The sequence below is a fragment of the Calonectris borealis genome, chromosome 26 (assembly GCF_964195595.1).
Source record: "Calonectris borealis chromosome 26, bCalBor7.hap1.2, whole genome shotgun sequence".
Taxonomy (NCBI): domain Eukaryota; kingdom Metazoa; phylum Chordata; class Aves; order Procellariiformes; family Procellariidae; genus Calonectris; species Calonectris borealis.
Window position 1 is genome coordinate 3,419,797 of NC_134337.1, and position 14,996 is coordinate 3,434,792.

Consider the following 14,996-nt stretch of genomic DNA (forward strand, 5'->3'; position numbering starts at 1 on the left):
CAACAGCCATCCCCATCTTTCACTAGGGCCAGAGACAGAAGAAACAGCAGGTCTTGACTGTTGGCATGCACTAGGAGAGCTGGAGCTAAAATCCTGCTGCAACCTCTCACCTTTCTCCCCTTCCTCGTCCCCTTCCCTTGATGTTTTCTCCAGCCCCTCTTCCCGCAGCACAGGCTCCCCATTGGGCATGGTCTTGTTCTGCTGCTGGGCCAGCTTCTGCCGAATGGAGTTGATCTCCCGTCTCAGGAGCCGGATGCGTCGCGTCCGGGCGCCGCTGGACCGCATGGTGCTCACCATGTCTAGCTTCTCCAGCAGCTCCTTCAGCTGGGCCTCCAAGGAGAGGTGAGCCCGGTTCTCCGGGAGAAGGATGTTATCCACTGCATCAAAAGAGAGCGTAACAGTGAAGGGAAGGAGCATGGCTTCTTGAAGAAGGGAACTCCACTCCTGCATTTGGGACCACTGCCATGCCTCATTCCCACTGCTGCTATTCATGAACCAACTGCTTTAGTTCGGGGATTTAGGAATTGTTAATCTTGGAGCTCGGACTTCCTTCCTTTGGGTAAAGAGCAGCTGATTTAACTTGCACTACCCGTTCCCGTTACCGTCCCAGGGGCAACAGTAAAAGAACATGTGTCTGCACCCACACAAGACAGCTCACAGTCCAGGACCTTGGCAGAAACCTATTTCATTGCCAGATTAAATGACAAAATCAGACCACAAACAGAACTGGCCAAAACATAACATGTTTGCCATTCCTCTGGCTCTGCTGAAGGGCTGGCATCCGCTGGAGCAGGGCAGACAGCTGAGGGCTGCGCTATCGTACACCAACACAAATTTCATAACAGACTGTCCATCTGCGTCCAAAAGGGATGCAACGTTTAGGAAACGGACTGCAGACTGCGAGCTCTGCGTGCTGGATGGCAGCAGTATTCTGTACTAAGTTTAGCCAAGTTATTCAACCAATGCTTTGGAGCTGCATCTCAAGACAGCTACGGGAATGGATGTGGTCACGTTGTGAAAGGAAAGTCTCGGCTAGAAGGACTGCTTGGGTTCCAGTATTTAACCCCACACCACCTCCTCCCAGCCCTCAGTGCTCCATCTAACCCAGTTGCTCTATACCTTGCCAATTTACAATGAAATATATGAGCTCTCCTCAGAGCAAAAAATCCTAGATCCACTTGGATTGTTCTTTAAAATACCGAGTTTATACTACTACAGCCATGGCACAAATCAAACAGCACGGGCAGTCACGAGGCTCTTCCGAGGCAGACGTGCACTAGGAGAGCTGGAGCTATGCTACACCTAGCTCTGAGTGCCCGGCTCACCTGAAATCCTGCTCTTGGAGGCTATGAAGGAGTTAGATATATGCTTAACCAAATAGCTGGACAGGAAAATTCTTGTATGCTGAGTGACGGCTATGATTTTCATGCAGGCTGAGTGATATGCTCGAAACAAAGAACACAGTGATGATTTACTTGAAAAAATAAAGGTTAATAAACACTCACCATCCTCCCAAGAAAAGCGGTAAAAGTCCTCAGTTTTGGGTGACTCGGGCAGGTGAATCCCCACATCAGTGTCAAAGCCGATGTTTTCAGCCTGCCGCCGTGCATGACGCAATATCGCTCCTCCGAGGTCTCTGAGCCGGACAGCTGCTCGGTGGAAAATCGTGTCTTTAGCATTATACCTCATGCAGTTGGTAACTATAAGGTTAAAGTCTTCCTCAAACTCATCCAATGTTCGGTACAGGTGGGACTCCAGCTTCCGCCTCATGGTGGAAAAATCCATTGGGTTGGAAATGAATTCCAGGTAATCTGGAACCTAAACATATAAAACCTGTACAATTACAAAAACCATTTACTAGCCAACTAGAGCGCATCCATCACAAGCACTCTTAATGCCCTTTCCACCGGCAAGGGGCAGCGCCAGCAGTTCATTTCTGTGTCACCCAGTCAAGGCAGACACATCCTGGCTCTGCAAAACATGACTTGTCTGAGACGTGCTGAAGCTTCCAGAAAACAATACCCTTTTTTTGGCCTGGAAGGTTACCCACATTGTGAGTCCTCTCTGAGATATTCTTTAGTCCACCAGCAGCTTGGGACAAGGTGGTTTGTGCTTCCAGGGTTATGACAGCACATGAGCTTCTGCCCAGCAATACCTCATCTACAACCCGTTAGACACCTCCAGGAAAGAGACTTGCCTCGTTCAGGTTAACAGGCTCTGCGAAGATCTGGGCAGCGTCCTTCTCCTGCAGCAGGTCCAGTGTTGTGCGCAGAAGTACATTGAAAGGGGTCAGCTGTAGCTCCATAGCAGCCTGCTGAACCTTGACCTGGGATCGGGAAAACAGGGATGAGCACAGTTATCGAGGCCAGGGTGTGCGAGTGGTGTTTCCCTCCGGTTTCTCCTGAATCATCACCCCAGCCCTACTCAGTGGTGGAAATGTCAGGTCATCATACCACTGGTCTGGCAGACTCACTGCTGAAGAATTTCTGGCAAACGCCTTGTGCTCCCCATGCGCAGGATGCACATTAGCAGACAGCACTTTGCAGAGTCTAACCACGCAGCCCAATCCTCTTGTATGGGGAACTCCTGCTTATTCAACCTCATAAAGCCAAAACAAGAGGAAACCCCATAAAGTTAAACGATAATACAACTAAAAATGAAAACAGGAAGCAGCTTTTCATGCCTGGTAAATTATCCTGTAGAACTCCTTGCCTCAAGACATTATTATGCCAATTAGCAACATTATACAAAAGTTAAAAGCATGTAGGCTTTTACATGAACAACAACATCCATAATTAGACGAGAGAGCATAAACAAAGTTTAAGATATAAGCTCTCACACTTCAAGGCAGAAGCCAAACAACAAGCGGTTAGATGTCTGCAAATTCCTAATACAGTTTCTTACATCCCTTACGAAGTCTCTAGTACTGTTTGATTTCAAGCAAACAAGTTGTAGCACCGGTTTGATCTCTTACACTGACACTCTACTCAAAGGATACTGGAACAGGATAGAAGTATTTATTTCTCCTTTAACGTTTTAATTTCTTTGATCCTATAATCCCTCATTATGTCATTAAATCAACCACTTCAGCAGCAGAAGAAAGCAAGTCTGTTTACATAAACTGTATTTGATGTGCTCAGCAACAAGACAGCATCAATAAGAAAATGAATGAAGACGGATACAAAGACGACACCCTTCCTTCAAAACAAGAAAGAAACCCAAAACAAAGACTCAGGACTCCAGAGCATCCTTTTTCACTCAGCTAAAAGTCGGACTGGGATAGAGCTCCAACTAGATACACTTTTCTGTGATATCTTATCCTTTTATAAAGCACACCATAGTTTCAAGCAGCTTTTATGGATTTAGTCAACTGTGATATGCATATATCAAGATATCAAAAGCAAACAGAAACAAAGCCCAAGAGTGATTTTTTTTTTTTGATCCTCCTACCTAAAATATGTCCACACAGCAAGCAGGATTGAGCCACTGCTGTAAATCAGGGACAACGTAGCAAATAAACGAGTGCTGGCATCAAAAAGACTCCAGAAAAGCTGTGGGCAGTTTCTGGCCACAAAAAAAGAGCTTGCAGAGGGGCTGTGATCACAGAGGATGCTGCTTTCCCTCTGCCTGGCTCCCTGCAGACAGCCTGAGCGCCCAGCAGCAGGGAGAGCACCCAGGCAACGCCTGAGGCCACGCGTGCAAGCTCACCGTGCGCAGGGCGAGTCTTTCATGAAGCTGTCCTTGAAGTACTTGTGCCAGAGAGCACAGTTGTGGCTGCACCGTCCAACCAGGTATGGCAAGCAAAGACCCTCAACAGGCAAAGCTGGCAAGCACGGGAAGTAACGGTGCACACAGATCAAAGAGGAAATCAGTAAATGGTCTCCATCTTAAGACTGTGTCTTCTCAAAAATGTACTTAGAGGGCAAAACACAGGAATTTTTAGCTTTCGAAATGCAGAGCAGAATTGTGATTTAGACCTCTTCTCTGGAGTAGGTGTAACCAAACTCCTGACATAAACATTAAAGGAGATCAAACTTCTACCCTGCAAAACACCTGGTCCGTGCCCAGAAATAGAAGGGGTGCTGTAGGTCAGGAATCAAATCCACCGTTAGTTATGCAAATATATTTTCCCAGCACCCTGCAGCCCAGCACCAGTTCTGAGGGCAGAGGCTGAGCAGCGCGAGCCTGTGACTGACACAGGGAGAGAGAACTGCTCCGCACATCCGAAAGTCAGACTCTACGAAAAGAGGAAAAGGCTCAAGAAAAACTGTCATGTTCCTCCTCTGCCTCCTGCAGCACAGGGTGCTCGCACGGGACCGAAGCCAAGTGCAGGAACTTGACAGCCAACACTACCTACCTGCTCCCGTTTGAGTTTTTCCCTCTTACGGATCAGCTCGATGAGCAGCCGTGCCCGCTCCAAGTCATGCCGCAGTTTTTGCCAGTACTTCAGCTCTTCCTTCACTGCACTGGTCTTCTCATCCTGCTCCTTCTGTAAGACAGAACAGTGGGGTGAGATGAAAAACACGACCGGCTTCCTGCGTTTCCTCGTCTTTCTAGGCGTCCCCTGTGAATTGCTCTCACAGTCGTCCTCCTGTCTACTTGTCTCCTACAGCATTTAGCTGTCTAACAAACACAACATCAGCCTTTCCGGATTTTCTGTTATTTGTGAAAGTTAGGCCTAAATCATACTGTAACTACACTCTGGGAACACACTTCAGTGCATGCTCATGTACACCCTCCCTGCTTTTATATCCAAGTTCATTAGAGAGGCTGGAAATTCTTTCTGTTGGCTGCTGTGCATCGAAGAGGCAGCCCAAAGCATTTACAGTGTAAAGGCAAGGCGAGCAAAAAGCATAGGAGAAAAGAGCTATTATTATCCTTTTCATAACCAATAAGAAATAGAGCCACGGAAAGAGATTCGCCAAAACACAAAGGAACAGCCAACGCTGGGAGATGAGCTCACACCTTCCAAGACACAGTTCAGCAGCTTCGCAACGCAATCACCCTTCCTCTCCTAAATCTGTAGCTTTTCAAATGGTTTTGAGGATATCACTGAAGTGCATATACTTTCGCATGATTACCAAGAGAGGACAATTGCTTCACAAGATCTTGATGGTTTATATTTATAGGACACTTGTTTTTAAGAACTTACTTACGGTAAATTGCCAACTTAATACACCAAGGAAATGCTGCACTTCCCCAAGCTCCAGACTGATGAGTGGGAAATATTATTTTTATTAATCACCCAGAGCAGTCTTCATACAAACCAAAAGCCTACAAATTCCTCCAGCTACAGTAAAAATATACGTGCACAACGTGCACAATGCCTATTGACAGGCTATGTTAGAGGGTAGAGTCTGACTGCTTCGTTACTTCACCAACTACTTCTCGTGCCAAACGCAGTGCTGTTTAATAACATCGAGATTGAGTGACTCTGGACGCCAGCTCAGAGGAGGAAGCAAAGTTGTCCAGAGCTGATGATTATGTCTAAACTTCCATATGAATGTGCATGGGAGGGTCGGAAATTGAAGCTGCAGGAAGAATGACCCAAACTGGAATTTGGCCAGGACTCTGGAGCTAACACCCATTTTCTTGAGGAGGGGACCTTTAATCACTCGTGAGGAACGTGGTTGTATGATTCATCTAAGAGATCAGTCCACCAAGGGCCCATCACACCCTTGCATAATCCTGGGTTTCCTGACTCAGGGGAAAAACTCTTACCTGCTGGTTCATCAACACCAATTCTAGTGGCACGATGGATATCCCACTGATGTACTAACTCAGCTCTTCAGGCATGAGCGTACCAAGAGGAGACCAAAAGAGACTTCAATCAGGTCACCCTCTGATCCTCTCACCCTCACTCCCCTTCCCAGCCATGCATCAAGCACATCTCCCCCAGAATGCAAGCTCTCTGTCCTCCCATGCGGGTTCAGCTGGGGACCAGTACCTGCTCCGCGTTCCTCTGGGACTGGAGGTGCGAGTGCAGGCGCCGGATCAGGGGCACCCCGTTCCTCGCCTGCCGCTTCAGCAGCCAGTAGTTGTGGAGCCTCTGCATGAACTGGTTCTTCCTCTGGAGGGAAAGGCCACTGCAGATTTTGTTCAGCCTAAAGGAAGCAAAGAGGTGACATGGAGCCAACTGCAGAGCCATCGTGACTCTGCAGACCCTGGTGATACCATCAGGTTTCCCAACAAAGCTTTGTGGTGTTGTGTCAATGCACACTCTGAACTACACATGCAACTGGTACAATCTGGGATCTCCCCACAGCGAAGACATATGTGCCTACTTTTCACAATATATCCCTATTTCAGTAGCAGTTTGGCTGGAAGTTCTCACCAAGCACTTGCCACAGCACAGTCAAAGTACGCAACCACCAATTCGGCTCCCAGCCTTAATTTCAAAACCACTTTCAGTGCCAAGAACTTTCCTGGGGGTCATTTAAGTCTGATGTTATTAAGCTGAAGTCTGGGAAACTAATGTGACAGGAGTCCAAGAATAATACAGCACCTATTTTAACTTTTTCAAACCATTCATCAGATTATACACGGTGCCTTACCAGCAGTTTTCCCAGCTTATCTGTTAAAATACCAGCAACACAACACCACACTTTCTCAGGCACCAAACGAAAATTCAGCACTACCTAGTTCTGCATGAGAGAGAGCTGGAAGAAAAAAACACACAGCCAAATTCAAAGCTGCTTGCAACACTGACAGGTTTGACATGCTCAGTAATAAAAAGAGGAATTAAGAAACTATGAAATGAGGAGATTAAAAAAAAATTTAATAGCAGGATGACCCCTATCTGCCTTCCAACTTGAAGTATTTTAAAAACACGTTCACAGCCATCTATGTAAATTTGGATGCTTGATGGGTGTTTGCTATTTGGGACCACGACGGATTCTACGTTACATGACAGTTTGGGATGACTGCTTGGCAAAGCAGGAAAACCAGTGTGCCAGTGACACTCACGTGGAAGAACACTGGTCAGGGATGATTCTGCAGAGCATGCTTTGAACACAGTTATTGCTAGGTCTTGACTGGAGACAGCGCTTCCAAGGTCAATAACGAGAGGGACCAAGTCCTTAAAACAGACCCTGTCCAGCTGTCCAGCTCCTTCCCATCCACCTACAACACTCACCTGTAAGAGGGAATTTGTGCGACTGCCACCATGGGCACAGATGAACGCTCACTGGTCACGTCACCAGCCTCCTTTTTGATCTTCTGCTTCAATTTCACTTGGTTCTTTTTCAGAGACCCTTTGGGAGGGCCAGAATTGACTTCCTCCTCTCCCTTCTCCCTCACAGTGTCCTCCTGCCCCTCACCGCTAGCCGCTGCAGACCCTTTTTTCACCATCCCAGGTGGGGAATGACTCCCACAATAGGCAGTCTTGCGCACGGTGAATGTCGTGCCATTGATGCTGGTCTCCCTCATGGGTTCGATCTTCATGAAGAGACCAGCCCGCTGGGCACAGGTGACGTGGAAGGCAGTGTAACAGTTCACCTTGTGGCACTGGATAGCAGCTCCCATGCCCTTCTGCTTGCAGATATAGCATGTGAGCTTCCACCGAGCCGGGGGGATGTTATTTATCCCTTCAATGGGCTCCAGGAACACAGTGTTTGCAAAACAGACCTCTGGGATCCAGATGGCACAAACCACGTGAGCCCAGCGGCCATCGCTGGTCTGCTTGAAGGCTCCACCTTTGTTCGGGCAAAGGACACAATCCACAGGGCGAGAAGGGGACTGTAAGCAGCAGCGGCAAAGCCACTGCCCCTCGGGGATATAGGGCACGCCGTAACACTCCTGGTGCACAGCCAGATTGCAGATATCACAGAACAGGATGACGTTGCTGTTGTGACACTCATCGTCCATGCAGACGCAGCAGAAGGCATCCTCATCGATGAGGGACTGCTGAGCCCCGTTGTTCCGGCTCTCAAGGTACGACTCCTTTTCCAACCGGTCCACCAGCAGCTCAAAAGTGTCAGCAGAAACTGTCCCATAACCATCGTCCCTTCTCTTCTCATTGACCATTTCCAGCCACGCCAGATCCTCCTCGTCCATGTCATACTCCACTTCTACATCAAGGTCCTCGGGAGGTTTTTCAATGTACCGGTAGTAGGCGGCAGGGAGAGGAGGGGCATCTAGCTGGCTGAAGGAGTCCACCACACGGAAGTTGGGCTGGGGTAAGTGTAAAGACGTCCCTGGTGCATGTTTGGAGCAAGACTCCTTCTTCTTGCCTTTGGAAGGTGTTTTCTTAGATTTGGAAGGGAAAAGGGGCTGCTCGCTGTTTTCCTTGTTGCTGTTGCACTCTGTGATGTCCTGGGCAGTCAACTCGTCCTCCGTGATGATTTTTAAGGGATCGTAGATGCTGATGCGATGAAGCCGCCCATCGATGTCTACCTCCACAATCCGCTGGGCCTGAGCGTACGTCAGTGTCTCCCGAGTCGGTGAGCACTTGAGGCTGTAGGGCGAGGGAGAACGCCTCCCCTCCAAGTTCTGCCGGGATCTCCTCCGAGGCTTCCTCATCACTGCGGTCCAGAGACCCTGTAACAAAACAGGACAGAGGACAGCATAAGCCAAGGAGACAAGCAAGGAGCAACACAGATTCAAGAACTCACTCAGCACTGCAATAGAGCAACATTTCTACTAGAGACTCCAGCAATTTCAGGCTTGCTGAAGCCTCTTCACCTTCTTACATACAAGCAGGTAATGGGTATATCAACCATTTCTTGCAATGTGTATCACAGCAATGCCCAGCACCCTTCAACCTTCTCTATTTGCATGGCAGGAGATGTATACACCCCCATACCACCAGATGAGAAGAGCTGAACTATATTTTACAGCATAGCATCCAAACAGTCTGCTGTGCATTCAGCTCAGCAAACCATTCAGATCCCCCCAAATTCAAACAGCACTTATCACACCTGCTCGCACCGTTCACATACAAGCCAAGGAGGAGTTCTCTGTTCTTTTGCCTGTGACTTTTCTTTTATATCCCCAACAGCACACAAAATGTCCTGGATGTTTTCCAGATAGAAAGGAAAGCACTGTTCCTGCCCCGTGAAAGCAGCTCCCAATTTTTTTTGTCACTGAGCTCCATATGAGAAAACTAGCAGTGCTCCCTCAGTCCAGGAGGGAGCTGCTCCAAGTTTCCCACCTCAGGGCTGCCACCACCACTTTTTCCTTTCCCACATTGCGGATGCAAAAAGTCCCACAATGAAAAATCATCCTCCAGCTTTGCTTTCACTTCTCTCGCAGACGTAGCTGTTCCTTAAACCACTTTCCAGACAGTGTGCACCGAATGGACCATGTCCTTCCCAACATGCAAAATGGGTCATAAAAGCCCAAACAGAATCAGAGGATGAACTGAGCAACGTAGTGGGTGCTAGATGTGCATCCCTTCTGCTCCTTGGTGGGATCCATGAGGAAGCGAAGGCGAATGAGCATGAGAACGAGCAGCATGGATCCAGATGGACTTACTAGCTCTGGCTCAGCGTTAGCCCCTCTGGAGCCACAGTCCGCGTTCAAGCACCTGAGCCGGTTCTGCATGGAGAGTCCACGGGGGTACGAGCAGGGCAGCAGTAAGAGCTTCTGGACTGCATCAGGAACTGTGCAATGGTATTCGCTCAGAGCCTTAACTAAAAGCCCAAGCCAGCTCTGCCCTCACAAACTGCTAATCAGCAACCCAGATAATTATTTGAGAGTCGGCTCCTGACATTAAGGAGGTGACCGTCAAGGGGGAGCGGAGCAGAAGCCTGGAGCCGACGAGATGATCTGGGGGAGGATGGAGACGTGGAGGCAGGAGCCCGGCGATCTGAGGGCGAAGGAGGGAGGCAGCAAAGAGGGAAAGCGGAGAGGAAGCCAAGTGAGTAATGCAAGCGAGAAGGGCAGCGTCAGGGATGGGAACATGAGTTATGGGAAGAAAGGGGCTGAGGCTGAAACAGACAGAGAGAAGACAAAGAAAAGCAAATGTAAAATCTCCCCGAGAAGATAAGTCAGCCCAGAGCTTATCTGTTGCTATGCAGAGGCCTGAACCAGCACCTCACCCTTATTTAGAGCAATCCACACTTTCAGCCCCTTTCTGTGGGACCCACAGACAAGAAAACACATTACAAACCCGTAATTTGTACGTAGTTGTTGCATTATTTCTGCTCTGTGAAGGACATAGCTCCACAAACCCTCAATCGTGTGAGTCAGAGCAAGCAGCATCTCACGGGACCAGGACCTACAAGAAGTCCCGAGCTTATTCCAGAAAGATGGAACAAATTCCAGGAGCACCACATTTCTCTTGAAAGTGCTGGCTCTGTGAACCATGAGACTAAGCCATGATACAACATGTGTCCTAAGAAACAAGCAGACTTCGGGAAAAGTTTCCGAAGTCTCCTTTGCATTCACAGAAATAAGCTGCGGGTGCCGGTTTCAGTACGCACACCCACAATGATGGAGCCTGTAGGCACAATTTAATTTCAGATGACGATTTCCACAGTACCATGAATTTCAGGACCTTTGCCTTAAAACTCTAATCAGCCACTTGATCAGCAGACTGCAGACACCCAACTGCACTTGTCTCAATAGCTTCAATCAGTAGGAAAAAAGACTTTTAACATAAGGGTATAAAGGCAACTTGATCATCAAACGAAAAAACCAGAAAATCCTGCTGACAAACAGCTCCCTTACAATTCAGGCTGGTTATGAGCAAAGAAGGTATCGGAGGCAAAAAGATATGTGAGCAAAAAGATATTGGAAGATAAAGTAATTAGCATGAGCTGACCACACTCATATTTAATACTGTGTTTAGGAAAAAACAAGGCATTAGCCGATTGCTGGGAGTGCTGAGGGACGAGCAAATTTCAGCAAAACAAGCACCTCAAGGACAGGTTATTTTACCTGTTGACAGGAAAAACAAGGGTACAGCGTTCCTGTTGCTTTAGTGAAACAATCAGTATATTGTCTAGAGAAATTACCCAAAGTGGGCTTTCCACCACAGCAACCAACTGCCATAAAACAACCCATTTGTAAAACACACAATTACTTAGCGCCATGCAGAAGCATCTAAAACGGCATGGAAATTGCTGCCAGCGAGAGCTGAGTGCCTGGGATAAGACATGCACCTGGATATTAGGAGAGACACAGCTACCCACCTCCAAAATACCTTGAAAGCAGCAATGAAACGAACTCAGACACACTGAGCTGAACGCCGCGACCTTGTCTGCAACAACAGAAACTTCTAAGCAGCAATCTAGGAATGTTTTGATCTTCTTGGCACACTTGAAAAAACCTCCCAGCCATGGATAAAAAAGAATCCCTCTGCAAACAGCACCCGTGCACACTGAAATGCTAAACAGACTTGACTTCAGCGGGGTTAAATGCTATTTCAGCCCACAGTGATTCTGTCCCACCATGGACAAAGGTTGCTGATGTGAAAGCAGAAAGTTCAGTCGTCCTCTCGCCGTCACCACAGTGTGCTCAAAGCTTTCCAAAAACCTCCCGTCATCCATTTCCACTGGGTATTGCGCCAGAAGCAGGGGGTGAGGTTCCTAGAGAGCACAACTGAGCAAACAACGTGCCTACAACGCACAAAGCCACCAGAGATGGACTTATTTCTACCCCACGAGTTCGCTCAGGCAGGGTTCCATTCTCCCGAGCAGCGGTTTTCACCCCTGTGGGCCAGAGAGGCCCAGGGGCTGCAAAAGGTGATAGGAAGAACAAGCCCATCATCAGGAGACTTAAATTTACTATAAGGGGTCGAAAGCTCCACTGAAAAAAACTGGAGAGACCCACGTATCGAACAATATCACTACTACTGTACATGCACCCTAGAAAATGCAGCACAAGTGGATCCTCTAAAAGAAGGGCTAAACGCTGCCATGATTTACACCCATGGAGTACTGTCGGCCCATTTCCGAGGGGCAGACACATCCTCTTGCACCGCAGAAAACCTCAGTCTCCTTCCCACCCCTCTTTCCCATCCCAGACCTTTTTTCCAGCCTTCCCACGCTGACAACCAAGGATTTTCTTTCCAGCACCAGGTTTCTTTGCTAAACTGCAGAGGACACGAGGTTGGAGCTCAAGGCTGGTGCTGGGGGAGTTTGCTGGCCCTTTCCAACATGGCTTGGGGAGCCCAGTGAAGAGCAGGTCCCCCAACGATGATGATCTTCAGCGATTTGCAGCGAGGAGAAGGCCACCTGGACCTCAGCAGGCAGCAGCAGATGGCAACAGCGTGGCGCTTGTTCCACTCCAGTGCACCATGATTACCGGCAGTGGCTACAGCTCATACAGCCCTAAAAAGTTTTGGGGTCCGGCGTTACCGAAGACTGCCTCTCTCCAGGACGCCAAGTCAAATACGAGGCCTGGAGACGTTCCTCCTCGTCGCCGTCCCGCGCTGGCAGCCACACAGCTCTGGGCAGGCGCTTGTCACTCTTTGCTGGGATTTAAAACCCGTTCCTGCGCAGCGGGGAACGGACACCTATGGAGCTATTTAAGAAATGCATCCGTAAAATAAAGGCAATGGATGCCAGAGGAAAGAAACAGCGTGGAACAGTCGCGGCCTCCTTTCCACCGTTCTTTCGCCAACCAAAATGCCGGGCGAAGCTCCTGCCGCCCTCACCGGTGTCCCTCCATGTTCCCACCATGTCCGTGCTTGCCGCAGGCCCATATTTGCCCCACACGCCTGCCGGGGGTTTACACTCCTCACACCCATGCTGACGTCTACAACGAAGTGTGTCAGTGCTCAGCAGAAGTCGCAGCGAGCCGCTGACACAGAGCCTGCCCCGGCACACGCAGAGATCTTTATCGACCCCCTGATATTTCTGTAACCAAGTTGAGCTGATGGGAGATGCACCAGGCTGCAGGAGGGGAGCTCCCTCCGGAGCGGGGAGGGTGCAAGACATTATGTCGGTCTGCAGATGAAGTTTAAGGTAAAGTCTGGGCTCAGCAACAGATGGTTTGTGCCATGAGTTGTGCCTGGCCTCAGCAGCAGCGCTCTGAGGCAACCGTGGCACACCATGAGCTGAGTTGTGCCGTTCTCAGCAGCAGCGCTCTGAGGGAACCATGGCATGCCATGAGCTGCATCTGGCCTCAGCAGCAGCTGAGGGAACCATGACATGCCACGAGCTGTGTCAGGTGCCGGCCGGGAGCTCCTCTCAGGAGCTCCCCCGTGCAGTAAGGGCCACGGGATCCCTGCAGGTAGCGCCAGTAGCAGCCAGCGATCTGGGTCAAGACACAGCAAGGACCTGGGCAAAAATAAAGCCGCCCCCGGGGGAGGAGAAGGCGCGGCGGGTGCGTGCGATGAGCTACGCCGGTCCTCAGCATCGGGCCCTGCCCTGGCGGACCCACCGCCCCCCGGGGAGCGAAAAAAGTCCCTAAGGAGGGAGGGACCAGGGCGAGGGGGAGCGAGAGAGCGTGCTGGCAGCGCCAGAAGGCTATTGGCTGTCGCCGCCGTTCATCCCAGCTCCATCACCAATAGCAACGCAAGGCTTTCCGGGTCTAAAGGGGGGTGCGCTCGGCCCCGCCTGGGCCAATAGCGTGGGAGAAGGTGGGCGGGGCCCCTACGGGCGCCGCGAGGAGGGGGGGCCAAGATGGCGGCAAGGGGGGGGCCCGGCTGACACGGCGCTGCCCGTTCCCCCTCCCCAGCCGCTCGCCGCCGCCGCCCCCTCCTCGGCGAGGGGCCGCGGGCCGCTCCCGTCGCGCGGGGACCGAACGGGACACGGAGGGGGCCCGGAGGCTGCGGCGCACCGGCCTTCCCCGGCTCCTTCCCGCCCGCCCGGTCACCTTCCCGCGACCCCGGCGCGGGGGTGTGTGAGGGAGGAGAGACCCCCTGAGGGAAGGGTGTCGCGGCCTCCCGCGCAGCGCTTTACCTGGCCGCCTCAGCGCGCCGCCGCCGCGGCGGTCTCCACCGTTGCTGCCGCCTCCTTTTTGGGGATTTTTTTCTTTTTTTTTTTTTTCGTTTTTTTTTTTTTTTTTTTTTTTTAAATCCTCTCTTTCCGCCTCCCCCTCCCCTCCCCCCTGGGGCGGACGGGCTCACCCAGCCGGCGGCGGGAGGGGAGGGCACAAGATGTCGGCTCCGTCCGCTCCGGCTACCGCCGCCTCCTCAGCGCCGCCTCCTCATGCCGCTGCCGCCGCTGCTCCCGCCGCTGCCGCTCCGGCCCCGGTGCCGCTTCGCCCCCCACCACCCTCACCTCCCCCCCGCTTCCCCCCCCTTCCCCGGGGCCCCGCTCGCTCCAGCGCCCCCGCCGCTCCCGGTGCTGTGTGGAGGCGAAGGGGGGGAGCAGGGGACACACGCACAAGATGGAGGCGGCGGTGGCGGCAGCGGCAGCAGCGTAGCCCGGCCGAGCGGCGAGGAAAGGCGGCAGCCAGCGGGCAGGCGGGGGAGGGGGCTGCCGCGCTTCGCTCCCCCCCGCGGGCAGGGACCGCCCGCCCCTCCCCGGTCCCTTCCCACCCCCGGGCAGCGCGGAGCGGGAGGCCTCCGGGGGCTGCGGGGTGACGGGAGGGAGGGGGGTGTCCCTCCGCGCTGGCCTCGTGGCTGGGGAGGGGGGAAGCTGCCGCCCGCCCCCCTCGTCCGTGCCCGGCGAGGCGGAGAGGAGCGGGTGTCCGCGGAGCCGCGGCCTCCCGACCGCCGCTTCTAGCTCCAGGCAGGCAGAGGGGGACTGTCCCCCCCACTTCCTCGGGCTGGGGGCTCGGGTACAGCCGCGGGGGTCCCTTCCTAGGCGGGTGCCTGGCACCCGGGAGGCCCTAGGCTTCTGGAGATGAGCAGCTTGGATTTTTGCCCCAGGCTCATTGGGGTGCCTCTGCTTTTCTGCAGGAGGCATGGGGTCCCCGAAAATGTGCAGGAGCCTCACCAGGTGCCAAGAGTCCAGCCCGGCTGCACCCCCAGAGAGCCTGCAGCCTTCTCTGCCACTATTAGCCCAAACAAGCAACATTGAACAAACGATGGGAATAATGAGAGTCCGTATTTATTTTCTAGTCTGATAGTTCAGGTCCAGATGGCCTCCTAACGTGCGGAG

The 14,996-nt window shown here is 51.7% G+C and overlaps 1 protein-coding gene across 6 annotated transcripts in view; it reads right to left on the bottom strand.

Moving 5' to 3' along the window:
- Positions 1-13,991, bottom strand: part of BRPF3 (bromodomain and PHD finger containing 3) — a 28,724-nt gene extending 14,733 nt beyond the window's left edge. For 3 of the 6 annotated variants that reach the window (XR_012677339.1, XM_075174192.1, XM_075174191.1), the window contains exons 1-7: positions 9,475-9,752; positions 7,136-8,538; positions 5,948-6,104; positions 4,358-4,489; positions 2,198-2,326; positions 1,506-1,818; positions 111-377 (exon numbers count right to left, since the gene is read on the bottom strand). Coding sequence is in view for 5 of the 6 variants with exons in the window: in XM_075174192.1 (XP_075030293.1) it covers positions 111-377; positions 1,506-1,818; positions 2,198-2,326; positions 4,358-4,489; positions 5,948-6,104; positions 7,136-8,538; positions 9,475-9,543 (2,470 nt within the window). In the remaining variant the exon portion in view is untranslated. Of the gene's footprint in view, positions 1-110; positions 378-1,505; positions 1,819-2,197; positions 2,327-4,357; positions 4,490-5,947; positions 6,105-7,135; positions 8,539-9,474; positions 9,753-11,135; positions 11,156-11,970; positions 12,100-13,850 lie in introns of those variants that run through there. The other 3 variants (XM_075174193.1, XM_075174194.1, XM_075174195.1) reach the window with 3 other exon arrangements.
- Between the last annotated feature and the right edge of the window lie 1,005 nt (positions 13,992-14,996).